Below are 24806 nucleotides of genomic sequence, written 5' to 3'. Positions count from 1 at the left end.
AAGTTAAACTAACTTCATTTTGACGAGAATTTTTTTTTTCATGAAAAATTTGCTGAAATGAGTGAAAATTAAAAAAACGGTGTATTTTCCAGGATAAAAATCCGTACAATCCGTACAATTTGAAAACAAATCCGTACAATCCGTACAATTTTAGGGTTAAAAAAAACAATCCGTACAATCCGTACAATCCGTACATTTTGGCCACCCTCAAGATACCTCTCTGATATCCTTCCTAAGATACCTTTCTGATATCCTTCCTAGGAGATACCTCTCTGATATCCTTCCTAAGATACCAGCTCTGATATCTTTCTTAAGATACCAGCTCTGATATCCTTCCGAAAATACCTCTTTGATATCCTTCCTAAGATAAGTTTATGATATCCTTCCTAAAATACCAGCTCTGACATCCTTCCAATTATACCTCTCTTATATTCTCCCTTTGAGACCTCTCTCATACCCTTCCTAAGATTACTATACCTCCTTGAAATCCAGTGCCCATCCAAAAAGATACCCTATGAGAACTCTCTAATAGATATATATCTCAAATCCCCTAAATAATTTAACCTGTGTGCCCTCTCTGAAATCCTTCCTATTGCCCAGATAACTGAAGTTTCTCCCGTCTCCGGTATTTCATGATCCCCAGGATCTCCAAGATTAGAGAAGGTGGTTCGGTAGGTCAGAGCAGTAACTCCGTTCTCCCTAGGCGAAAAAACAATGTACGGTCAACTCAAACCATGAGGGTCTTATTTTAGGTAAAAACTTTGGACGTAATTTCAAGTGACCCTCAATTTACAGAGGGGGATATTCGATTCACAACAGTACCCTTTAACCCTTTTTCTGATTCTAAATTATAAAGATAAAACCATGTCTTTAATATTAAATTGTCAATCGCAGTTCGCTGCAAAACTAACTTGCGGATTTATGCTTCAGGATTATTTAGACACAATGGAGGTAATTGAGAGAACGTTATCTTTGTACTGTACTGCCAATACAGGGCTAATTAGGGGACTGTTGTGAATCGGGTATGTAACACTTTAAATTGAGTGTCATTTGAAGTTAGGTGACAGTCCCTTTTGGCATTTAAAGCTGTAATAGTACAAATTGAAAGTACATGCGTTGGGTTTATCAGCTTTAGATATCAAGATTTTGGTATTATTAGTTTTTAGTGAAATTTTACACTTTGACTTGATTTAAATAAAGAGTTCTTTTATGTAATAATGTGCAGGAGACGATACTAGACAATAGACTTGTTATCAAATACAAGATGTTTTGAAAGACGACATTAGCTGTAGACTTACTTCGATGCTGAGTGTAGTTGATGATTATTTATTCCTCCAAGAACCTCGTCACTGCAAGCTCCTCTCTTATCTCTCTCACCCAAGCAAACGGATCTATCAAGAACAAAAGTCAAAAACAATGAGGGATCTGAACACTCGTAGCAAACTCTAATTTACCTTTAACAATTTGTAACATTAGAAAGTGACTTCGAAAATCCTAAAAACAAAAAAATCCAAAAAATCATTTAAAAATATTCTTACTTTGCTGTTAGATTATAATCTTCCACGTGTCCGAGAAATTCGTCCATGTATACGAGAGCAACATCACCGCCAATCATAGCGTTCTCCCCCTGCCGTCCACTGATACCAAAAGCCATGTATTCGTCATCTTGAATGAAACCCGACAACTAAAAAGAAATCTTCTTAAATTAAAATGATTTTTAACAATTAAAATTTTATAAACTAAGTTGCACTTTTTAAAATCAATTAATATCTAAACAATCCATTTAAGATTTTTTAACTCTACTTTGACTTCTATATTAACTTCTACTTTGACTTTGACTTCTGCTTTGACTTCTACTTTGAGTTAAAAATATATTAAATTACAAAAGTTTCGTAACTCCCGTCAACCAGTGTACACTGTACACGCAGGTTGTACATGACGTACATGAAACGTACCTGTATAGTTAACTGAGGAGGAAAAGATTCCCATGCAACCATTAGATTCTTATGTAACATTACACAGTTGGGTAACCCTGGTAATACACAACAGTTAATTATCTAATCATTTCCTACTCCCATACTTTAAAGTTCAAACTTAATATGACCATACTAAATTAATTTGAAGTAAGGGTAGGTTTGTAACAGATTAACCGACTGAATATACATATATCTATTAAAAAAAAAAACAATATGGAAAATCCTAAAAGGTTTCGCTTTTTTATTTAAGAAAACTTCCCAAACCAAACACAATTCAGTATTGGGCATTCTTTTATCAAGTACACGAAGAAAACAAGTTGAAAAGATATGAGAATGAGAAAATGTAAGTTTGAGCTACGTGTTTACTGTTCAATTCCTTTTAATTTAATAGTTCACTGTACACCGTGCACTGTTCTTATGACAGTATACTGTACATTGTGACGTACTTTAAACACAGTACCTGTTCTATGCTCCATAACATCGACCAGGCTGGGCGGTACATTCAAGTCCTGTGGGATGATTATGTACGCTGAACCAATACTTAGTCAGTATAATTATTTAAATGTGAAACAAGGCAGAAACTAAGTTTTAGGGAAAACATTTCCATCATTGCTTTAACAAATCTGAGTAGTTATTCAAATTCACAAAATGGTACGAATTCAGTATCCATAGATTTTTCCAACCAACTTTTGATCTTTTAAAAAATCGCGGGCTCTGGAAAATTAATAAGAAATATCCGACACAAAGTATCATTATTTCCCTCAGTGACAGTTTTAAGCGGAGAAATTGGATTATTTTTGTTCCGAATTCCAATTTTAGCTAATATATGAATAAACAAACAAACAAACAAACTAACTAACTAACTTACTAACAAACTACTTGAGTGAAGTTTACTACATCAAGTATTGCCTATGTACTTCTCGTTCGCTTTGTCGTACAGGGCCAACCAGTCGATCAGAAATACAGTCTGGGTTCCTGATAAAATTATCGTTAATAACGGTTCAGATTTTGTAAAAAGAAAAGGGTCTGAATTAAAATAAGAATAAACTCTCCTTCTGCTACACAAATATAGATGGATTGTAGATGTTTTTTTAAGTAACCCTTCATTTATAGGGTGGCCTGTCGGATTCAGAACGGTACCCTTAAACCATATTTTAAGCTGTACACAAATGAGGTTGTATATGTCATCCATGATGAACAAAGGTTTCAAGGGTACCGTTGTGATTTGGATACGCCTCTCTATCTCTGGAAGGTCACTTGACAATATGTCCAAAAACAGTCCCTTTATTTAACCTGGCAGTTGAAGAATTACATCCTTGTTATCATAAACTCCCAAGGGAGCTAAATATCCCAATTCATCAGGAACTATAAATCCTCGCGAAGATGGCTGAGGTCCCTCTCCGGCAAAGAAAAAAACCTCGCCCCCGGTCCCATCGTAGGTGAAGGCCGGGATCTTGATGGTCTTGGAGTCCATCACAAGGACCTGGTCGGACTTCACGGAGTAACCAGCTTCAAGTTTAGATAAACTCTGAAAATAATTTTAAAAAATTAAAAGAAAATCTCATAAAAAATGTGTACATTAAGAACTAATTATTATAAAAATAAAAACAAGTTTTGAAGAACTTTAGCTTTTATGAAGTAGTGTTCGCTATCAATCTTTGCTCCGAAAAGGTAAAAAAAAAATATTGAAAATCTAAGCTATTCTATACAGTATGTATGAGAGCTTAAAAATAATTTATAACACCGTCATATTTTCACAAAGAGGTTTAAAATCTTTTCAAATATTTCTAATTCCGAACTTTAAAAAGTTAAAACATATAAAATCTAAAAATAACATAAAATAAAATCAATCTTATTTCTAGAAATACCTGATATCCCGGAGGGTCGAAATCGGAAGGAATATACACATCTCCGAAATTACTCTGCGACGAAATGTCAAAAACTGAAAACCATTTTAACTCCTGTATTCGCTTATTACTCGGTAACTGAAAGAAGAATAAAAATCTTTTAAATCCGTAAAATTGGTTGGAACCAAAACAAAGTGGAATTCTTGTAGTTTGTTTTCATAATGAATTTTGTGATCATGAAATGAAGTATTTCTAAAAATATGCCCTGAACTGGAAACATAAAAAAAACATTAATTGCCATAATTTCCACATACAATTTGAGACATTAAAAGGAAAAACAAAGACGAAATTTATTCCTCGGTTTTCTAACTTTTGCGGTAAAAAAAAAGATTATTCATTATTGAATATAGTACACGTTGAGGTCAAAAAGTACAAGTAGATTTTCGCCTTTCTTAATCTAATAGGCAGATAAGTACCAACCTTCAACGTGAACTCTTCATTGTAATATTTGTCGAGCACGTTTGTTTTCCCATTGTTATCAGGAACTATAAATCCTTTCGAACCGGGTCTGAAATAAACTAATAAAATCAAAAAACCAGATATCAATATCTTTATAAATACCTTGCTTGTTTTTGTTAGTCTGTTTGTAATTGTATCAACGTAAATGACTGAATCGTGCCCAAATTTGTTGTGGGGTATCATAGGGAAGGTGTTGAGAAGAGAATTTAAAAAATTTGCCTGAAAAACTTTCCGTTCTTCAAAATCCACGAAATAATATAAATAAATCCGCGAATTTTTTTTATTGTTTGATAATTTTTTAAAGAGAAATTGTCGCGGAAAGAGCAACAAGTTCGGGGAAGGCTAGTAATTATAAAATTTATCTTTTAAAATTCAATTTTACCTGTTTGAAGATCCAGCCCAAAAGAACGTATCCTTTCCATTCCCGTCATATACAAAATCTTTGAGAAGAATAGTGGAGTCATCTACAGCAAACACTTCTCCGGAAACCTGCATTCATTTTTAGCTTAGAAATTCATCAAGTTAATTTAACTTAAATACAGGGTTACCCACAATTAGGATGCAATTTCAGAGAAATACAGGGTTTCAAACAAAGGATGTGACTTTAGAGACATCAAGGGTTACCAAGAACAGTGGGAGAAAGAAAATTTTTAGACAAGGGAGAGGGAATAGAAGCAATGGGAGAATGAAAAGGAAAGCGTAAAACGTGGAATGAAAGGGAAAGAGGAAATGGTGGAATGAAAGGGAAAGAGGAAACGGTAAAATGAAAAAGAAAGAGGAAAGGGTGAGATGAAATAGAAAGAGGAAAGGGTGGAATGGAAGGGAAAGAGGAAAGGGTGGAATGAAAGGGAAAGAGGAAATGGTAAAATGAAAAAGAAAGAGGAAAGGGTGAGATGAAATAGAAAGAGGAAAGGGTGGAATGGAAGGGAAAGAGGAAAGGGTGGAATGAAAAGGGAAAGAGGAAAGGGTGGAATGAAAAGGGAAAAAGTGGAATGAAAGGGAAAAAGTGGAATGAAAGGGAAAGAGGAAAGGGTGGAATGAAAGGGAAAGAGGAAAGGGTGGAATGAGAGGGAAAGAGGAAAATGTGGAATGAAATGGAAAGAGGAAAGTGTTTAATAGAAGGGATACAGGAATGTGTGGAATGAAAGGGAAAGAGGAAAGGGTGAAATAAAAGAGAAAGAGGAAAGGGTGGAATGAAAGGGAAAGAGGAAAGGGTGGAATGAAAGGGAAAGAGGAAACGGTGGAATGAGAGGGAAAGAGAAAAGGGTGAAATGAAAGAGAATGAGGAAAGGGTGGAATGAAAGGGAAAGAGTAAAGGGTGGAAAGAAAAGGAAAGAAGAAAGGGTGGAATGAAAGAGAAAGAGGAAAGGGTTGAATGAAAGAGAAAGAGGAAAGGGTGGAATGAAAGGGAAAGAGGAAAGGGTGGAATGAAAAGGGAAAGAGTGGAATGAAAGGAAAAGAGGAAAGGGTGGAATGAAAGGGAAAGAGGAAAGGGTGTAATGAAAGGGAAAGAGGAAAGGGTGGAATGAGAAGGGAAAGAGTGGAATGAAAGGGAAAGAGGAAAGGGTGGAATGAAAGGGAAAGAGAAAAGGGTGGACTAAGAGGGAAAGAGGAAAAGGTGGGATGAAAGAGAAAGAGGAAAGGGTGGAATGAAAGGGAAAGAGGAAAGGGTGAAATGAAAGGGAAAGAGGATAAGGTGGAATGAAAGGGAAAAAGGAATGGGTGGAATGAAAGGGAAAGAGGAATGGGTGGAATGAAAGGGAAAGAGGAAAAGGTGAAATGGAAGGTTGACTTAAGGAAAGGGTGAGGTTGAGTTGTTAGGTCAACCTTAAGATGAATTTTTAAACCTTTTCTCAAAGGTGAAGTGGAAGTGGGGAAAGGGTCTCCGGATTTCCATAATGTGGTCTTCCTCAAGTCAACCTTACATTCCACCCTTGCAAATCAATCTTTCACGGGGGGGGGGGGGAGAAGAAAATGAGGTTGAAAGGTAGGGGTCAGTACTGATAAATATGTTGAAGGTCAAGGATATCATTTGTAGCTCTTACATAGGAATACGATTCCTCACTGATATCATAAATTGATATTCGGAGATTAACCCAGTTTTAAAAACTGATAAATTGATAATTCTAAATGAATAAAACCCATTTTATGTCATCATGTCTTCTACCCAACTAGAGAAAGATCTCATAACAAAATAATATTAGCGCTGCCCAAGTTCGGTTTATGCAAATTCTAAGAATTAAATTTAGATTCTGATCTGGGGATTTGAAACAGCAATTCCAAGAAGTTAAACTGACACTTCCCTGGTCACAGATGCTTTATCAATCTTTATTATCCAATATTGTTGTTTCCTTCATACTTGTACTACAGGCCTTCATTGCATGTGATTACATGATAGTACAAGTTTTATAATACAATGTGTATTAATAAATAATCCTATATACTCCTAGTACTCCTCTAATGTAACCTGATGATGATACGAGTTCAGGGATCCAATAAATAATCCTATATACTCCTAGTACTCCTCTAGTGTAACCTGATGATGATACGAGTTCAGGGATCCAATGTATAATCCCATATACTCCTAGTACTTCTCTAATGATACCTGACGATGATATGATATTCAGGGATCCAATGTATAATCCCATATACTCCTAGTACTCCTCTAATGATACCTGAGCTGAAAACTTTGGAATGGGATATCCTTAATCCTGATCAGATAATTAATCTGGAGATTAAAAATGAGAGGAGAACAAGCAATATTTAATCTCGAGATTAAGAAAAAGAACGGATTAAGCATTAATCCCGATATCCACCATTCAAAAGTTTTCAGCTCTGATGATGATATGATATTCAGGGATCCAATGAATAATCCCATATACTCCTAATACTCCTTTTATGATACCTGATGATGATAAGAGTTAAGGGATCCAATGTATAATCCCATATACTCCTTATTCTCCTCCTCGAACTGACCCTCTGCTCTGGGTATACTCCAGACTATGGAGTACATCAGTAACAACAACATTGTGTGTCTAAACTTCGTACAAGATCTGAAACGAGAACTTTTAATGCTTTGGATGTAATACACATTAAAAGTACTTATACGGCTTAAAATATGAATGTAGTGCTTTTAATGAATACATATCTGTGATTTACTTTTTAAATGCTGTTGAGCTCGCATTTAAATACTGTTATGATAAACAGAAAATGAGTGTAATTCATTTATTGTGAACTAAGGTTCAAATTTATTATATGCAAGTTAAAACATAATGCTATAAGCTTACCCTTATACCCCTTATAATTTTTAACTAAAAACATTTTTGATAAATGGCAGCAATTTAAATTAGGATCAAATTAGAAGGTTCAGAAAGAAGAATATATAAATAACACTGATGAGGAAAAATCAAGGATTAGAAAGGAACTCAGGGGAATTAACGATGAATAAAACGGACAAGGATTATGAAAAATGGGATACGAAGGGAAACAATGAACAAAAGAGACAAGGACTAGGAAAAACTAGAATTCTAAGGGGACAGATTAACAGAAGTAACGAGGATTATGAAAAGACTAGGATACTAAAGGGAGAATAAGTGACAAGGATTATAAAAAAATAGGATAAATAGGAAAAATTAGGGAACAGACGAGCAAGAGTTACGAGGATTATGAAAAATAGGATACTAAAGGGACAGATGAACAAAAGTTACCGAGGATTATGAAAAACTAGTGATACTGGGTAAAAGATACTGGGCACAGGATACNGGATACTAAGGGGACAGATGAACAAAAGTTACGAGGATTATGAAAAACTAGGATACTAAGGGGACAGACGAGCAAGAGTTACGAGGATTATGAAAAACTAGGATAGTAAGGGGACAGATGAACAAAAGTTACGAGGATTATGAAAAACTGGGATACTAAGGGGACAGATGAACAAAAGTTACGAGAATTATGAAAAACTAGGATACTAAGGGGACAGATGAACAAAAGTTACGAGGATTATGAAAAACTAGGATACTAAGGGGACAGATGAACAAAAGTTACGGAGGATTATGAAATACTAGGATACTAAGGGACAGACTAACAAAAGTGACAAGGAATGTGAAAAACTAGGATGCTTAGGGGACAGACGAACAAAAGTGACAAGGATTGTGAAAAACTAGGATACTAAGGGTACAGGTGAACAAAAGTGACAAAAGTTGTGAAAAACTAAGATACTGAGGGGACAGACGAACAAAAGTGAAACTGATAATGAAAAACTAGAATACTTAGACAGATGAACAAAAATGACAAGGATTATAAAAACTAGAATACTTAAGAGGACAGATGAACAAAAATGACAAGGATAGTAAAAACTAGGATACTAAGGGGAAAGAAGAACAAAAAGGGAGATGCATTTATAAAAGGTATTAATTAGAAAAGGTCGAGGATTACATCATAGATAATGAAAAAGTTTAGGTAGGAATTGGGAAACATGATAAAATCTACGATTGCAGATTAGCTAACGAATACGGTAAGAAGGTTTAGAAAATTTAAAAAGCAAATAAAGATCATGCCTTAATTTATCAAATACATGTTCTATAATTCCTGTTCTAGCAAAGTAAAAGGATTTAGTGTCACAAGAATATCAACTAGCACCTTAGTAACGGGGTCAGGTATAGAGTAAAACTAAGATTGTGCACGCACGCATCTATCTAGCTGTATAGCAAACCAAGTGCGCGTATCCTGAGCGGCGCGCAGCTGAAAGTCGTGAGAAAATGTGAAACCGGTAAATTTACTATGTAGAGTAAATTTACTGAATGTTTGAATATGGAAAATGTTCTATATAGAATATAAATTTACAAATACTTGTATGGTAAATTTTATACTATATGAGGTAAATTTACTTTGTTTATGAGTAAATTTACTGGAAGTTTGAATAGGGAAAATGTTCTATTGAAGATACATTTACAAATACTTGGATGGTAAATTTTATACTATATGAGGTAAATTTACTTTGTTTATGAGTAAATTTACTGGAAGTTTGAATGGGAAAATGTTTTATAGAAGATAAATTTACAAATACTAGTATGGTAAATTTTATACTATATGAGGTGAATTTACTTTGTATAAGAGTAAATTTTCTGGAAGTTTGAATAGGGAAAATGTTCTGTAGATGAAAAGTTTACAAATACATAAATGGTTAGTTTACTATTTAGGGTAAATTTACTTTGTTGAGTAAATTTGATGAGTGTTTGAATATTGAAAATGTCTTAAAGAAGATAAATTTACAAATACTTAGATGGTAAATTTACTATGTGGAGTACATATACTGAATGCTTGAATATTGAGAATGTTCTATAGAAGATAAATTTACATACTTAAATGTAAATTTTACTTTGTTGAGTTTACTGAATATTTCTAAATTGAAACAATTTAGTATGTTAAGGTAAATTCACATAGAAATGGTTTAATACAAAAGATAAATTTAAAATTGTTAAAGAAGGTAACATATTTTTCTACGTAGGAACTGACAAAGGAAGGTTAATTAGGTAAATAAATTTTTTTCTTCAAATAACTAGTCTAACATGATTCCGAATAAGGAAATGTTAAATATTTTCAAGACCTATTATGTATAAAATAGATTTTTTCTAAATATAAAACTTTAAGATCTTGTAATGACTCTCTTTATGAAATGTTAGCTTTTTTCCTTAACAATCCCACCCTGAAGTTCTACGTAATGCTTGCATTGTTTTAGTTTTGCTTTTAATCCCAACTTGTGAAGTTATAGAATGAAAGTCAGCCTTGCAAATTATACAAACAAAAATAAATCTATTATAATTCTACTGAATGCAGTACACGGATAAACCAAATAGATTACCAAGTACAATAGGTGGCAACGATAAATGGACCAATTATACATGACATCACAAGTGTCAAATATAATGAGGAAGACAACATTTTCTCCCAGTAGTTGACATGTTTCTCAAGATTAAATAAAAAAGTGTAATATTAGAAAATAAAGAACACAAAATTGCACTTATTTCACTGTAAGATAGGCGCTTTATTATCACTATTATTAATAATTTTGTTGGACACAAATAACTGTTGACACTTGTGACGTAAGAATACAGCTGTACTGGGAGTGTACAAATTCTACGTTGCCATCTATTGTACTTGATAATCTATTTGGGTTAAACTAGCATTATAAGATCAGATTAAAAAATCTGAAGTAAAAGAATGAACCATCTGTATGTAGAATGACTTTATAATACGTTTAAAAGAAGTTGACGATGATGTAATTACTGAAATGATAAACATGTTATGCAATTATCAATATTAGTGTGACTGTCGGCTGTTTTACATCTTTTTAGTACATCTAAATATCTTATTTTCATTATAATATTGTATTGTGTATCTTTGGTTGGAAGAAATATCTGAAGAAGAAAGATTAAGGTCTGTACAAAACTAAAGGTTCTTCTTAGATTTTAGACTGTTATTATTTATCTAACCATTATTAATAAAGGATTAGGAAGGCGGATTAAAAAAAAATTCAACTTATTTGCTTCGATCAAGATCAATTTTAGTAAGACGATTTTGAGAAAAATGATTTTCCTTAACACGTTTTTAATATTCAATATCTATGCTTTTCCGAGTGAAGCAAAAGGCGAAATAACCAAATTAACGGTAAAAAATTAAGAGACAAATATATTCGCCGTTTTTAAATCTAAAATCTGGTTTAATAACACTAAACATAGTTTTTAAATAGTCTAAATTATACCTATAAAAAAATTCAGCGCAAAGAGGAAGAAAAAGATCATATTTACATAAAAATATCACACTTTTTTACAATTAAATAAAACCTAGCTGCGTTTTTCTGAATAATATTTAATTCATACATCGGATGAACATCACTGATATAATATTTAATAATTTCAACAAATTAAATATTCATAAAATTATGCGTTCCTTCCGTAACTGAAATTAATAATTAAAATATATCAAATCTAGATAAAAGCTAAGTGGTGGACTATCATTTCTTTAAATAATAATAAATTCATGAATATAGGTGTAAAAACGTTAAATTGTGAGAACCTGGCAGGATTAGATTCAAATTTTTAAATGCCCAAGTTGGTCAAAACTGAAATAACACACAACTAAGCTTTTCTCAGAAAATCTACGAAACAAATTTGACCAAATTGCGCAATTTTTAGAAAATAAATTACTCTTCTCTACAAATCGAGGCATGAAGGAATAGAACCAACTAATATTACAGTGTTAACGGACTTAATCTTGAAATAATTATTGGGACGAACCCCTCGACCGAATACCGATCACAGATAATGCCTAAAGCTATTTGGGGGAGGGGGGGGGGACAGGAAAATATTTTCTATCGGATGTCAATATCTTTTATAAAATACAATTGAGGAATGGTGTAACATTTTGTAAATTTAAACTTATCGATCAGATTCAAATTAGTTCACTGTATGCGTGTTCAGACATAATTTAATTGACATTTCACCAGATTTTTGGGAATAGGATACATCATGAAAATCTAAAGAAAAATAAACTTAAATCATCATAAGTGATAAAAACCGGTTAAACTAGAAAAATCTTAAATATTAATCTTGATTCTTGAATTATCATGTATCCGTGCAACACCTTATTTTCAATTAACTTAACAAAATCAATTCGACGAAATTAGGCATCACATTTCGGAAATATTAACCAAAATCAATTATAACATATAAATTGATTAAGATATCCAACATTTAAATTGATGAAAATTGCTCGTTAAATCTATCACGGTCAATTAAACTGACCCTGATCCTCAACAGTTTAACAATTGATCAAGAATCAAGATATCCTAACTGATTTGGGTAAAATTGATCAATGTCTCGGCAACTTTTAAACATAAAAACTTGATTAATGACTGAGAAGGAAGTAAACCCTGGTTTCTGGTTCTCAAGTACAGCTGCTGAAGGAAAACAAGAAACACATTAAATCAGAGACATTCGGCCACCTTAGGGTTCATATTTACACTCTTTTTCTCAATCTGTAAGTAAAAATCAAATCAATTTCATCATCATTAATTTAATAAAGTTGATTCAAGTTGATAATTTAATATCTTATTATGCAACAAAACATTTCCTTCATTCGTTTTCAACATTTTTGCTTATTAAAAAATATAAAAGTTATTCTTTTTTAAAATTTTAAAGACAGTAGGTTNTGATCTTAATACGGACCAGGAGAAAATATATCTTGCCAACTATTACATCCTGGAGCAAGGTTACAGTTACATCAGGAGGATCTTATTCACTTTTTAAATGGAGGGCCATGTGAAATTATGCCTACAGTCCCTTTAATACTGCACCTGTGGGGATCCGGGTTCTGAATCGGGGGCATCCGGTAAATCAAAATCCGGAGAGGAGGGAACCTCAATCATATCCGGGGGCGTACTCGGCATATCCGGGGGAGTATCAAGCATTTCAGGGGGTGTGGCAGGGGGTCCACCGCCCCCTGATACAACATCAAGATCCTTGGTGCTATCCGTATCCTCTTCTCCGTCCTGTATTGTCAGATCCCGGGTTCCACTCACAATATCAGGCGGAGCTCCGCCCTGAGACGTTTCATCATCTATCTCCGTCCGGGACTTTTCTCCGTTCCAGGTTTCCGAGTTCTCAGCTCCAGACTTCTCTGGAGAACCTTTATCTATAGAACTAGGTTCTGTCGATCCCTGAGCAGAAGAATCTTCTTTTGAAGACTGCTCCGTTGAACAATCATCCTGCACCTGCTCCGTAGAACCGTCCTCCTGCTCCTTCTCCGTAGAACCATCCTTCTGCTGATTATTATCATGATCCTGCTCTGGCTCCGGGTTTCTCTGTCCAGGAAACCCTGATTGAGAATCCAGGCATGGTGTTGGGGGAAGAGAGGGAGTGGGGGCAGTACGGATACCCTCGGTTGGGAATTCTCCAGCAGTATGTCGAGCCAGAGCATGCTGCTGTTGATAGAGGGACCCGGAGAGAGGAAGTTTCCGTGATCTTTCACCTTTCCTCCAAAGTGTTATCTCCTGAATAGAATTAAAAATTAAGAATAAAATAAAAATGTTAAAATTAAGATGCAATCAATAAAACCGGAATTAACCTCGTTTGTCAAAAATCTATACAAATAAGGTTAATTGCAAAGTTTTTTTTCTCGAAAGAAACCCAACCTGCAAAGTTCCATTTAAGATTTTTAGAGGCCCAGGGATATATTTAAATATCAGAACTTGACAAATGGGAAACTTAATACAACTCTAGTATAGATCAGAACTTGACAAATGGGAAACTTAATACAACTCTAGTATACATCAGAACTTGACAAATGGGAAACTTAATACAACTCTAGTATAGATCAGAACTTCAAAATTGAACAAAAGTCCAACAGAGTTCGGTTAATCTCATTGTAATGAAAGAATCAGTTTAACTTATTTAATTCACTTTAGCGCTCTGACCTTTGGTGCTAATAATAATTATTAGATTCTACCAGAGTGAGATTTGGTCGCCATTTTTGCCCCTATTGGCCCCCCCCCCTAAAAAATGTTGTCTTCCAACTTCTCAAAAAATGTTTATTTTTTTAAATTCTAATTTGTGACTTAATAATTTTAGTTTTGATGTGAATACTACTAAATATGAAATGTCATCCTAAATATTGCTACAACATTTTCAATTAAACCCCTTAGAAATCATTTGGCCGCTAATAAATATCCTTAAGTTTATTACAATACCAAGATTTTAAGATATTGTGCAGTTAATATTAATTTTAAATAATGAGCTAAATATTTTCTGCGTAACTTCATGATTAAAGTAGAAAGAACATATCGTTTTCATTATTAGATTTTAGTTCAGATCGCGACAAATAATAATGGATTTCAGATGAAGATGGTAAAGCGGGGGGAAATTAATGTGCGAGAGAGGTCGGATATTTTAATGAAGATTGCGCTTATCTACAACATTAATCAAAAGTGGAAACTTTTAATTGCTGAATCCTTAATCCACCCTAACCAGATCAATAGCGACATCTCGTTTAGAGGTGTCCAGAAGAGTTTTAATTAATCCGTCGGACCACATGATACATTTATAAGATTTCAGAAGGGATTTACCATAGATAAAGATAGATTGCGCATAAGACGACATTTTTATCTTGAAAGATATAAATGTACAGAGATCATTGAAGTACACTTTGACCCCTAGAAGTATAGTTCGCGGACTGTACAATTCTTGGTGATTTTGCGTACATAAGCTATCTATGTTTATTATTTATCTATGGATTTACCATACATTAGTTTCGAACTGAAATAAACTCACTTCGCTATATTCTCGTTCTCATGGTATGTATTAGGCCCTGTACCACAGGTTTCTCGTTTAATGATTGCAATCTCCATATGCTTGATCTTAATACGGACCAGGAGAAAATATATCTTGCCAACTATTACATCCTGGAGCAAGGTTACAGTTACATCAGTTCTTGAGTAAATAATAAATGTGTTGTGACAAAAGAATGGGTTTAAAAATTCAAAAAATGGCCGGCACCTAATTTTTTTCCTCTGTTGATTAATTTATTTCAACACACATCTTTTTTGTCCCTGGCGATACAAAATTACATAATGGGCGAAATTCTTTGGAGAAGACCCCAAATTTTTTGTTTTTTAAATTGGAAATAGAAATCTTAAAAAAGTTAAGGGAGAATGGAAACTCAATTAATTAAGAAAAAATCAAAGAAGATGGATAAATAAGGAGGATGGAAAAGTTACGGTGTAGGATAAAAATTCAACAAAAAGTAAAATTCAGTTTTAAAAAGTTTGAAAATACCCACAAATATAAAAATAGGATGAAGCGTTAAACAAAGAATCGGGAAGGGAAACTCAAAAAAAAAATGAATATTAGAAAGATTTTAGATCAAACTGTGCAATGTTTAGACAATTTGAGCGAGTTTAGAAACAATGGTTGAGACTAAGAACATAAGTAACAGTTCCTTGAGATGATATTTAGATTTGTTATACTCGAACTCTATATGAAGACACTCTTCTATCCCAACCTCCATCTTTATAGGATTATTCATCTCAGGATAAGTTGCAAGGGTCTGAACTGCTACATCTAGCTCCTAGATATAGGAATATTAATCTCAGGATAGGTTTATATTTTTAGTTGGATTAATTTCAGGACTCCTAAATAAAGAATCTCTGTTTATTTTATGATATTCATAAGGATATATAATATATATATATTACATACAAATATACTCGTTTGGCTAAAATATGTAGTCATCAAAATTTCAAAAAAGACATCTTTTGTCCCTTTCATTTGTTATCGACATTTTGGCTTTTAAATAGGACATCTCCACAATCCCCTTTATCAATATCATAGACACCCTGACCTAATTTTGATGTTACTAAAGTCCTAAAGGTGTCTTCAACTTTTAAGGGATAGTTAATTAAGGTTCCCAGAGTTTCTCTGCGTTTAAGAAAATGCTCGAAAAAAAACGAGTTTTTCTCATTATTTCGTATTCATAAAAAAATATTATTTACTTAAATCTCCCAAAAATACGAAGGTTACCAATTTAATTAACTTCTATGATCAGATATTAAAAAAATAGTATGATTATCTAAAAGAGAAAACTTCAATGTTTTTAATTTAGAATATATCTCCTTTTTATAATTAATTTTATGAATCATCTGATAAATTTTTATTCAGTAAACGATGTAGTCGTAGGAGGCTGTTTTTTTTGCATGTGAACTCTGAAATATTGTACCTAATGTGTTATTTTTTAAAGAAAATGTATTCATAGTGTATACCCCTGTGGCCTGTTATTGAGATATTAGAAACTAATGAAAACCTGTTGTTTGAAATATCTACGATCTTCTTCATCTACCAGGACAAGGTTTAGATAATAGCGGACACTAAACTTCTTGTTGATATCACGCATAGTTGGGGTCAGATCATACCTGGACAAATAAAAATTAGTATATTATCATCGCGTGTAAATACTAAATAATGCCATTTAACTTACAAGTACGTAGACGTAATTTAAAATCTCTGTTCCATTCATATCGTAGCATGTCCAATTAAAACGGTATCCTTAAATGAATTAGATAGCTATGTTTTATCTAAACAAATTACTCATTTTAAATTATAGGTTTCGCAGATTTCTGCGACAGAAACAATGGAGGAAATTGTGAAAACAACCGCATTTCAAGCAAGAAAACTAATATATCTTCTATTTTAATTCTCATGTAAAGGTTAAAAGGATACCGTTGTGAATCGAGCATACCTTTCTTTCAATGGATGCTCACTGAAATTGAAACGACAGTACCTTAATGGTTTTTTTTAAAGTAAAAATTTCTTAAAAATTACAAATTATTTCTAGCTTATTAAACTTCCGCTAAATTGTTAACCTTACCTTACAGACTGTCAAATAATAAAACTTACCCTGCTAAGAAAACTCTGATAGGAATAGATTCTCCACGAACTGGAGCACCATCCATTATCTCATACCTTCACACAAACATTTAGTTAAGAGTTATCGGTGAACTGATAACTTTTGAATCATTGAATTGAGTTTAACTCGTTTATACTCATGGGAAGATTGACTGAGCTGCGGAGATTTATTAGGAGGTCCGTTAGGTTTAATCGATCTCATATTGGTCAAAACTTGACAAATGGGAAACTAAATACAACTCTAGTATAGATCAGAACTTGACAAATGGGAAACTTAATACAACTCTAGTATAGATCAGAACTTGACAAATGGGAAACTTAATACAATCCCCATATTAATTTGTCAGTTAAAAGGTTTTAGTATTAATTAAAAAACAAATTAAACATAATTTGGAAATATATTACCTTAGTCTCACGTTTACTCCTGCATAGGTTTCAAAAGGTTTCTCAACTTGGTTGAATTCAAAGTCAAAGCTCGCGTTCTGTGTCAGGTCACCGGGCCGCGCCAATTCTTTGGACTAAATCAAATATACAATCAATCAATGTAATAATTAATCAATCAATTGATGTAATAATCGTTAATAAATTAATCAAGCTAATAATTGATCAATAAATCAATCAATAAATCAATAGTTGCAACAGTGACCCAATACTAAAATAAATTAACCGACAATGAGGGTAGTTGAGCTTAAAGCGCAGTATTTTAGAATAAAAATTAGGATTCATTGATGACAATAATATGAATAGCAAGCTGGATGGAGAATATCAAGCTGGGTGGAGATTATTAATGTGGGTGGAGAACATCAAGCTGGGTGGAGAACATTAATGTGGGTGGAGAATATTAATGTGTGTGGAGAATATTAAGGAGCCTTTTGTACATTTGAAAATATTAGATTTAAGCACAAGTCTAATATTTATTTACTCAATGGCCAAAAATGTCTGTGTTTAAAAAGTCACGCCACATTTGTTTGAACCAACTTTAAAATAAAAATTTTGACCCATAAATTTTTTATAAAATCTAAAACAAATACAAACATTTCATATTTAAAAAATTTTTTAACCACGACAAATCCTTAAATATAGCCGGAAATCAATGAATCAATTAAAAAATGAATGTTTAGTTAACTTTACCAATGAAAGGAACTCATGATGATTTCCTCGATCATAATAAAGTTCTATGAGACCAATAAACTCAATCTTTATACCCTGATGCTCCAATCTTCCGGTCTTTCTGCAAATAGAAAAGTTTAGTAAACGTTAAAGAAAGTTTCAACAAAAGTTTAAGTGAAAAGAATCAAAAAGATTCACGTCGTTTTGTATCTGGAATTGAAAACAGGTAGCCGCGGCCGCGGAAAAAAAGTGCCAAAATTTGTTTTATATCAGAAAGAATTTAGAATCAGATTATGATCTAAAACAGGGGTGTATATTTTTCTGCTCACCCTCCCCCCCGCCGGGTAAAAAGGGAAGAAAAAGGGGGCAAGAGGGAATGGAAAAGGGGGAAGAGTGTATGGAAAAAACACCCCCTAAAAAAACACGTTCCATTATACTACTAAAATCCAAAAATTTTCTTTACATAGGGGGCTCTGCCCCCCCCCCCCAACGCAGCAAACTAGCGCCGGCTTCAGAAACCTGTAAAATTTAAAAGTTGTGGATTAAGGGAAAAAACATGATTCCGAAAGGGGGGGGGGGGCAAAAATATAAGTCTCAACTATATACACCCCTGCATTTAAAGTGAACTAAATTGAACCGTGGAGTTTGGAACTCTAAATCATAGGGTTACTCAAAATCAAATAAAAATAATAAATGATCCGATTTACAATCAAATTGCCGGAATTATATAAAAGTAGAAGAAGGCATAAATTTATCAAATAAACTAAACTCCCAAGAATAATTTATGGTTGAAACTATTCGGCACTTTTTGATAAAAATGCTCAAATCCACCTTGCAACAGTTCTAAAGTTTTCTTTGATACATTTTAAAAAAAGATTTGAGATTTTTTTTTCAAACTCATTCAGATTTATTGCTATTTAGTTTAGATCAAATCAGAAATGTAAACCAGAAAATTTTAAAGTCGCAAAAATCCCTTGAAAAATAGTCAAATTATATGCATAAAACCTATTTTGTTTAAAGAAATATGACACGAGTAAAAAAACTAGTTTTTTCGTCTTAAACAAACAATTTAAGAAATATTGAAAAACCGACAAATGAACTGTCTTCAAGGGTTTAAGGCGCATCTTTTAATACCGATAACAACATGTTTTGAAAAAAAAATGAAAAATCTACCTTCCCTTATGATAGCCGTTTTAAAAAAATTAAAATCGTTAATTTTTGAATAAGTAATGATTTTTTTCATTTTTTTCTTTTGCTAATGTTGCTTCTAATATTCAACTGTATACAGTTTATTTGCAGGTGCAACAAGGATTTGACATTTTTAACGAAATAGTTTAACCTTTAAGAATATCGTATTTTTTGTCATTTTACCTGTGTAGTGTAATATTAACTTTTCCTGTCACGCTTTCTCCATCATAGAAAAGATAAAACCTTTCTTTTCTTCCATTCTCATCTTTCACTTCAGCCATCTTAATATTTCAAGTGGTTAAATATCTTTCCAATCCTTTCTCATCTTTCACTTCGACCATCTTAATATTCAAATAGTTAAATATCTTTCCTTTATTTTTTTCTCATCTTTCACTTTGGCCATCTTTATATTTTATATAGTTAAATATCTTTCCTTTCTTCCTTTCTCATCTTTAAATTTAATATTTCAAGTGGTTAAATTTCTTTTCTTTTTTTCCTTTCTCATCTTTCACTTCAGCCATCTTAATATTTCAAGTGGTTAAATATCTTCAGCCATCTTAATATTCAAATACTTTTCCTTCAGTCTATATCTTGTAAGATAAATAATTAAACCATAATAATAATCATCAAATCTACATTACGTCGGCAGTTCAAAAGTCGATTTTCAACGTTATTAACCCTTTTAACACGCCGGGATATAAACTTCTACGAATGACAAATTGTACTAGTTTGTGCAGCCCTTTTTGAAAATTTAAAATTAGCATGCCTGACATCTAAGGGAAAGAATTTCAGTATGGGATGGGGGAAAAAATATTAAAAGAAAAAATAGATACCCCTGTATTTTTTAGAACCCCCCCCCCCATCCAATTTGTTCCCTGAAAATATTTTTTCTTCAACTGTTTAAATTAAGTATTTGACCGAAAACAAAAATGTTTTACAGTTAAATAGGGGGGGGGGGGGCATTTTAAAGGTAAATACAAAGTATGGATAACCACGCTTGTTACTGGATGCAAGCACATCAGAAAAATAAATGAAGATGAGGGAGGGATTCAAAATAATTGAATAATAAGTCGGAAAATTACTAACCTTTCTAGAATCTGCATCATCAAGGATTATATCTATCTCGGCTCCGCCGCCGAAATTAATTCCAAAAAAGCTCTGAAAATAATCATGTTTTTTTATTAAAAAATTTCTCTAGAATTGGGAATCAAATAAATCTGAATGGATTGAATTTTCTATTAAAAAGATAATTCAGAGAACTCAGTATTAAGAGTTAAATAAGAACCAGAAATCAGAAATCAGAAATCAGAAATTAGAAATCAAGAATCAAGAATCAAGAATCAAGAATCAAGAATCAAGAATCAAGAATCAAGAATCAAGAATCAAGAATCAAGAATCAAGAATCAAGAATCAAGAATAAGAATTAAGAATAAGAATCAAGAATAAGAATCAAGAATAAGAATCAAGAATCAAGAATCAAGAATCAAGAATCAAGAATCAAGAATCAAGAATCAAGAATCAAGAATCAAGAATCAAGAATCAAGAATCAAGAATCAGAATCAATACTAAGATTCAAGAATAAGAATTAAGAATAAGAATCAAGAATAAGAATCAAGAATAAGAATAAGACAAATTCAATAAGAATCAAGAATAATTATAAACATCAAGAATCAAGACAAGAATCGAGAATCAGAATAAGAAACAAGATTCTAAGGATTACACAGTTTGAGAAACCCCGACCACCAGCGAGAACATAAAACTATAAAGATGAAGGTCTTCTCGTTATAAATGCTTCAACCCCCCCCCCCCAAAAAAAAAAACTCACCATGATCTAAGATACGTCTCACTGGTGTATAAAAGTACTCAGTATTCTACATCAACAACTGCGCATTTTTCTGAAAATATATATTTTTCACATTGTTTCAGTAGAAAATAAAAAGTTTCAAGTATCAAATATCACAGGGTTAAACTAAGCAGACAGGCCCAATTCAAACACATCGTTTGGAAAACAATGGTTATTATGAATATCATATTATCTTTTTCTGTATGCTTAGTATTTGAACATCCATTAGGTTTGTTCCTGAGTGTCCTGTTTTGACAAGACCTCCTCCAACCTTTGTCCAGAAACTATAGCTGTCATTATTCTCCAGATACAACTCAGGGTTCAGCCCTGAACTTTCTACAAGATCCCAAATATATCTAAAAAAATTAAATACTTCATCGTAACTTTTAGCAGTGCCCAACTTTGAGTGTCATTAAAACTTCAAAATGGTCAATCAAAAAAAAATTCTACATAAAAATATGCAAGCAAGAAATAAACCGAAATTTGTCAAATTTTAGAGAGAAAAACAAGGAGCTCTTCGCTGCTATTTATGGGTTGAAAATTGCCAAGACCTGGGAAACAAAGAATTCTTCATTGACCTTGTAACACAAGCTCCAGCAGCATCAGTAGGTCCGTCAATACCATCCGTTCCACAGGAGAGAAACTCAACATCAACACTACAATAATAGGAGCACCGGAGAAAAAAAGTTACAACCGGAGAAAAGGAGTTATTCCTTGAGGAAATCGATTTCTACAGGCGATCAGGAGTTGCAGCGGGATAAAAATTCAAAACTTAATGTAACAGACATTATCCAATCAAGGCCAGGAGGATTTATTTCTTTAAAATAAAAATAGGAAAGGGATTTAAATTATAAAATAACTATATCTTCATATATACACAAACCTTGACTTGTGTGAGAATAAAGCAGCAGCAGATATTCCAAATGCCAAAACCATCTCTTGATTACGTCCGCCTTTTCCTTCGCCCCTGATTTTCACAGTTGTCTCGCCTCCGCCCATTACTATAACCCTGGACCCTGAGTATAATTTATCCTGGATTCTCATCAACACATCTGTACTTTCATACTTCAGTCCTGATAACAAAGAAGAGTTTTCTAACAGGGTCGCATCCGTTAAACTAAACCAATTATTCTTTAAGCCCAATCAGAAATGTTAAGGATTTTACAAAACAAGAAAAGGGTTTCATGAATATTGGACTAGAGGTAGAAGAAAATGGTTTCCTAGTAGCGAGCAGAGACCAGAGTTTTCCAACCTCGCAAGATTCTCCAGATGTTGAACTAGAGAGAACAACTGTTTCACATCCGTCCTGAGCAAATTTTAATCCTTATCAATTTGACACTTTTTCATCTTTTTCATCGGACCCATTTTTTAAATTTCAGCAAAAATAATGTTTGACCAACCTTTAAAGCCCGTTGATTCATTTTCTCTAAAGCAACACTGTTGTTTCCGATCAGAACATTCTGGATTCTTTCAAATTTACTCTGGTCAACCTCAACCTTAAGTAAGTGCGCGTGCTGTTAAAATGGCGCTCTCTTTTTTCAACAGTCAGAATAGGCTTTTGAGATCGGAATATTTTTTTTTCAGTTTTTGGTTGACATTTTGCACCTTGGATCCGGATCCGTGGATCCACATAATTTTGCGGATTCGAATCCAGGAAGCCAAATTGTTGCGGATCCAGATCCTAAGCACTAAATTTAATAAATATTGACAACCTTAGATCTGAGAGCCTCGTCTGGGACCAAGTTTAATAGATTGTATTTCTCCAAGACTGCTGTTGCGCTGACCAAGTTTGAATGATGTACGGTGGGTCCACTAGCAATAACATTTAGAGGATCTCCGATAACATCAGAGAGAATTAGCGTCAGAACCTAAGATCATCAATAAAGATTTTTAAAGTTAAAAAGGGATATCAAAATAAGAAAATGTCTTTGGCAGGAAGAAAGAAAAAAAAGAAATTTTGATGAATTAATAGATGCCTGTGCCGGATACATGTAATTGGCCAATCCTCCGCCCTTAACCAGAGATAACTGTGACCGAACCGCATTCAACTCTTCAATATCTGCCCCAGCGTGAGTAAGGCGAAGAATGACCTCTTGCTTCTGACTCAAGGTGAGTCCAGGCACTGGGTAGGGGAGCAGGGCGGAGCCTCCGCCTGAGATTAGAACAATAACCAGATCTTCCTCAGTACAGGGTTCGAGACATTTCAAGATTTGTTGACAAGCCAGTAAACTAGAATAGGAGAAGGTTCTAGCAAAACCAGGGCCATCTCTCTGAAAAAAAAATAAGAAACTTGGAATACAACATAAAACCTATTTTCTAGTCCACTTCTCCCCTGTGTTTATCAGGAAGGTTGTTCTCAGCTCCTTCAACCACATTGATATTATTCAGCCTACACGCTTCAATAACCGAACCTTCTAAAATAAGATGAACATGAATTTTTTACTTTTTGAAATAAGAACTCCTAATGCTGTTTAACTTTCTCGAGAAGAACAAATTAATTATAGAACATCTTTTAAATATCTGACATGTTTGAAAATGATGTACATTGCTAAACCTGTTGCGGAAATCCCGAGAGGAACACTGAGAACACCCCCCTTAATTCTTCCGGTCAGCTCTTCTACAAGATATCCTGCCATACACAGAACAGCCTTCCAGACACAAACCATTCATAAGTACTGGGGTCGGCCCTAGTATACGATTTTTGGACCCCCCCCGCCCCCCCCCCCCTCCTATCAATTTTGTACATGACCATTTATTTCTCAGCAAATTTATTATTATTTATTTTTTTGTTATTTAGGGTTAGGTTAGGTTAAGATACTTTCCGGGCCGAGCGCTGCGGCCACGGGTTAGGTTAGTTAAGACACTTTCTGGGCCGAGCGCTGCGGCTAGGATGGGCTAGGGGGCCGAGCGCTGCGGCCACGGGTTAGGTTAAGTTAAGAAACTTTCTTGTCACACCCATGTACAAAATTGAAGGGAGGGGGGGGGTCCAAAAATCGTATACTAGGAAATTACCAAGTACTGTACTGTTAAAAACAAACCAGTATACTGATACAGATTATGTACAATACTGTATACGAGTTCAGTTTTGATTAAAAATACCCCTAGAAAAGGTTTTAAATTATAGATTTGGTGTCCCTTGCCAAAACCAACTATTCTGCATCCTCTAGATAAAGTTTATCTATGTTATCATACAGATACAAGATACAATAATAGAAATCATTTTTAATTTTAACCTCTTTAGGTCGTATTGGAGGTTGAAGTTGGGCAGAATTAAACAGTCCTCAGCTACATGTAATACATCCGACATCAACGAGTCAGGTTTAAGTTCATCCAATGCAGATTTGAATATAGATTCGGTCAAGCAACATTCAGATGTCATCTTTTAACTAATGGTGATCTTAAAACATAACTAAATATGGATCTCGTTTTTTTCAGTACTTGTTTAGGTCACTTTCTAATGGAACGTATAAACCTTCATTGTTAGTGTATCCAATATGATAACTTTAATATTAAAGACGATTTTTCATTCTTGCCACAGCTGTGGGATGGCAGTAAAGTGTTTTCAATTAACAAAAATTAGATCAAGTGTTGAGGGGCGTCAATGTACTGCTGAATGAAAATCTGAAGAATGCCGCAAACGGTTCTCTACACTTACACCGATTCAGCAGTTAGCAGGGATAGTTATACTCTTCAAAAAAATAGATTTAAAATTTCGCATTTGATTGAAATTCATTCAAAAACGATAAAATAAATATTTTCTTTTTTAAAAAAGGTTGTTGGTCGTCTTCTATTTTTTGGACTCATATTTTCAGGCGTCGTTCCTAACTTGGCGGAGGGGGGGATAGATAAAACTCCTAAGAATGCGCGA

The 24806-nt window shown here is 33.6% G+C and overlaps 4 protein-coding genes across 11 annotated transcripts in view; all 4 read right to left on the bottom strand.

Annotated features, from left to right (window-relative positions):
• The window catches only part of LOC111710616 (protein Skeletor, isoforms B/C), a 14873-nt gene extending 7440 nt beyond the window's left edge, over positions 1-7433 (bottom strand). For both annotated transcript variants that reach the window (XM_023484731.1, XM_023484732.1), the window contains exons 1-11: positions 7248-7433; positions 4725-4831; positions 4304-4391; positions 3845-3961; positions 3270-3504; positions 2886-2951; positions 2437-2505; positions 1956-2032; positions 1539-1684; positions 1299-1391; positions 565-699 (exon numbers count right to left, since the gene is read on the bottom strand). In XM_023484731.1, coding sequence (XP_023340499.1) covers positions 565-699; positions 1299-1391; positions 1539-1684; positions 1956-2032; positions 2437-2505; positions 2886-2951; positions 3270-3504; positions 3845-3961; positions 4304-4391; positions 4725-4831; positions 7248-7370 — 1256 coding nt within the window. In that variant the 5' untranslated portion in view covers positions 7371-7433. The remainder of the gene's footprint in view (positions 1-564; positions 700-1298; positions 1392-1538; positions 1685-1955; positions 2033-2436; positions 2506-2885; positions 2952-3269; positions 3505-3844; positions 3962-4303; positions 4392-4724; positions 4832-7247) is intronic.
• Positions 7434-11585: 4152 nt separating this feature from the next.
• Positions 11586-16880, bottom strand: LOC111710615 (vacuolar protein sorting-associated protein 26). Of its 2 annotated transcripts, XR_002767091.1 has the most exons (5): positions 16789-16880; positions 16196-16304; positions 12696-13391; positions 12194-12377; positions 11586-11935 (listed from the first exon to the last, which is right to left on the bottom strand). XR_002767091.1 is itself a non-coding variant. In XM_023484730.1 (4 exons), exons 1-4 carry the CDS (start codon positions 16842-16844, stop codon positions 12327-12329), a joined length of 912 nt encoding a protein of 303 aa, XP_023340498.1. In that variant the 5' UTR covers positions 16845-16880; the 3' UTR covers positions 11586-12326. The 2 variants fall into 2 exon arrangements, 1 of the variants encoding a protein (XP_023340498.1); XM_023484730.1 differs by having other exon boundaries at positions 11586-12377.
• A 318-nt stretch (positions 16881-17198) lies between these two features.
• Positions 17199-19376, bottom strand: LOC111710610 (vacuolar protein sorting-associated protein 26B-like). The gene is made up of 3 exons (XM_023484719.1): positions 19279-19376; positions 17929-18028; positions 17199-17315 (listed from the first exon to the last, which is right to left on the bottom strand). Exons 1-3 carry the CDS (start codon positions 19374-19376, stop codon positions 17199-17201), a joined length of 315 nt encoding a protein of 104 aa, XP_023340487.1.
• Positions 19377-19588: 212 nt separating this feature from the next.
• On the bottom strand, positions 19589-24559 carry LOC111710614 (glycerate kinase). Of its 6 annotated transcripts, none has more exons than XM_023484723.1 (13): positions 24172-24559; positions 24038-24101; positions 23493-23586; positions 23271-23352; positions 22915-23167; positions 22651-22806; positions 22339-22434; positions 22159-22244; positions 21822-22055; positions 21490-21594; positions 20921-21294; positions 20182-20253; positions 19589-19616 (listed from the first exon to the last, which is right to left on the bottom strand). In XM_023484723.1, the coding sequence occupies exons 1-11, from the start codon at positions 24315-24317 to the stop codon at positions 21123-21125; spliced, it is 1488 nt and encodes a 495-aa protein (XP_023340491.1). In that variant the 5' UTR covers positions 24318-24559; the 3' UTR covers positions 19589-19616; positions 20182-20253; positions 20921-21122. The 6 variants fall into 6 exon arrangements, with proteins under 6 accessions (XP_023340491.1, XP_023340492.1, XP_023340494.1 ...); XM_023484724.1 differs by having other exon boundaries at positions 21517-21594; XM_023484726.1 differs by having other exon boundaries at positions 23029-23167.
• Between the last annotated feature and the right edge of the window lie 247 nt (positions 24560-24806).

This window comes from Eurytemora carolleeae, unplaced genomic scaffold (assembly GCF_000591075.1).
Source record: "Eurytemora carolleeae unplaced genomic scaffold, Eaff_2.0 scaffold1040, whole genome shotgun sequence".
NCBI classification, from domain to species: domain Eukaryota; kingdom Metazoa; phylum Arthropoda; class Copepoda; order Calanoida; family Temoridae; genus Eurytemora; species Eurytemora carolleeae.
This window is presented reverse-complemented; position numbering and strand designations above follow the sequence as displayed.

Bases quoted from the DNA above. Each gene is read 5' to 3' on its own strand.
- LOC111710610 (XM_023484719.1), bottom strand. From the start codon at position 19,376: ATGGCTGAAGTGAAAGATGAGAATGGAAGAAAAGAAAGGTTTTATCTT. The intron at 18,029-19,278 runs GTAAAATGACAA...TTCTATTTGCAG, and splicing joins GTTAATATTACACTACACAG to AAAGACCGGAAGATTGGAGC. The intron at 17,316-17,928 runs GTAAAGTTAACT...TATTTGATTTAG, and splicing joins ATCATGAGTTCCTTTCATTG to TCCAAAGAATTGGCGCGGCC.
- LOC111710614 (XM_023484723.1), bottom strand. From the start codon at position 24,317: ATGACATCTGAATGTTGCTTGACCGAATCTATATTCAAATCTGCATTG. The intron at 22,435-22,650 runs GTTGTCAATATT...CACTTACTTAAG, and splicing joins ACGAGGCTCTCAGATCTAAG to GTTGAGGTTGACCAGAGTAA. The intron at 21,295-21,489 runs GTCTTGGCAATT...TAATTTTTTTAG, and splicing joins AAGAATTCTTTGTTTCCCAG to ATATATTTGGGATCTTGTAG.
- LOC111710615 (XM_023484730.1), bottom strand. From the start codon at position 16,844: ATGGATGGTGCTCCAGTTCGTGGAGAATCTATTCCTATCAGAGTTTTC. The intron at 16,305-16,788 runs GTAAGTTTTATT...TTATTTGTCCAG, and splicing joins ATCAGAGTTTTCTTAGCAGG to GTATGATCTGACCCCAACTA. The intron at 12,378-12,695 runs GTGCAGTATTAA...TTTTACTTACAG, and splicing joins CAGAACCCGGATCCCCACAG to ATTGAGAAAAAGAGTGTAAA.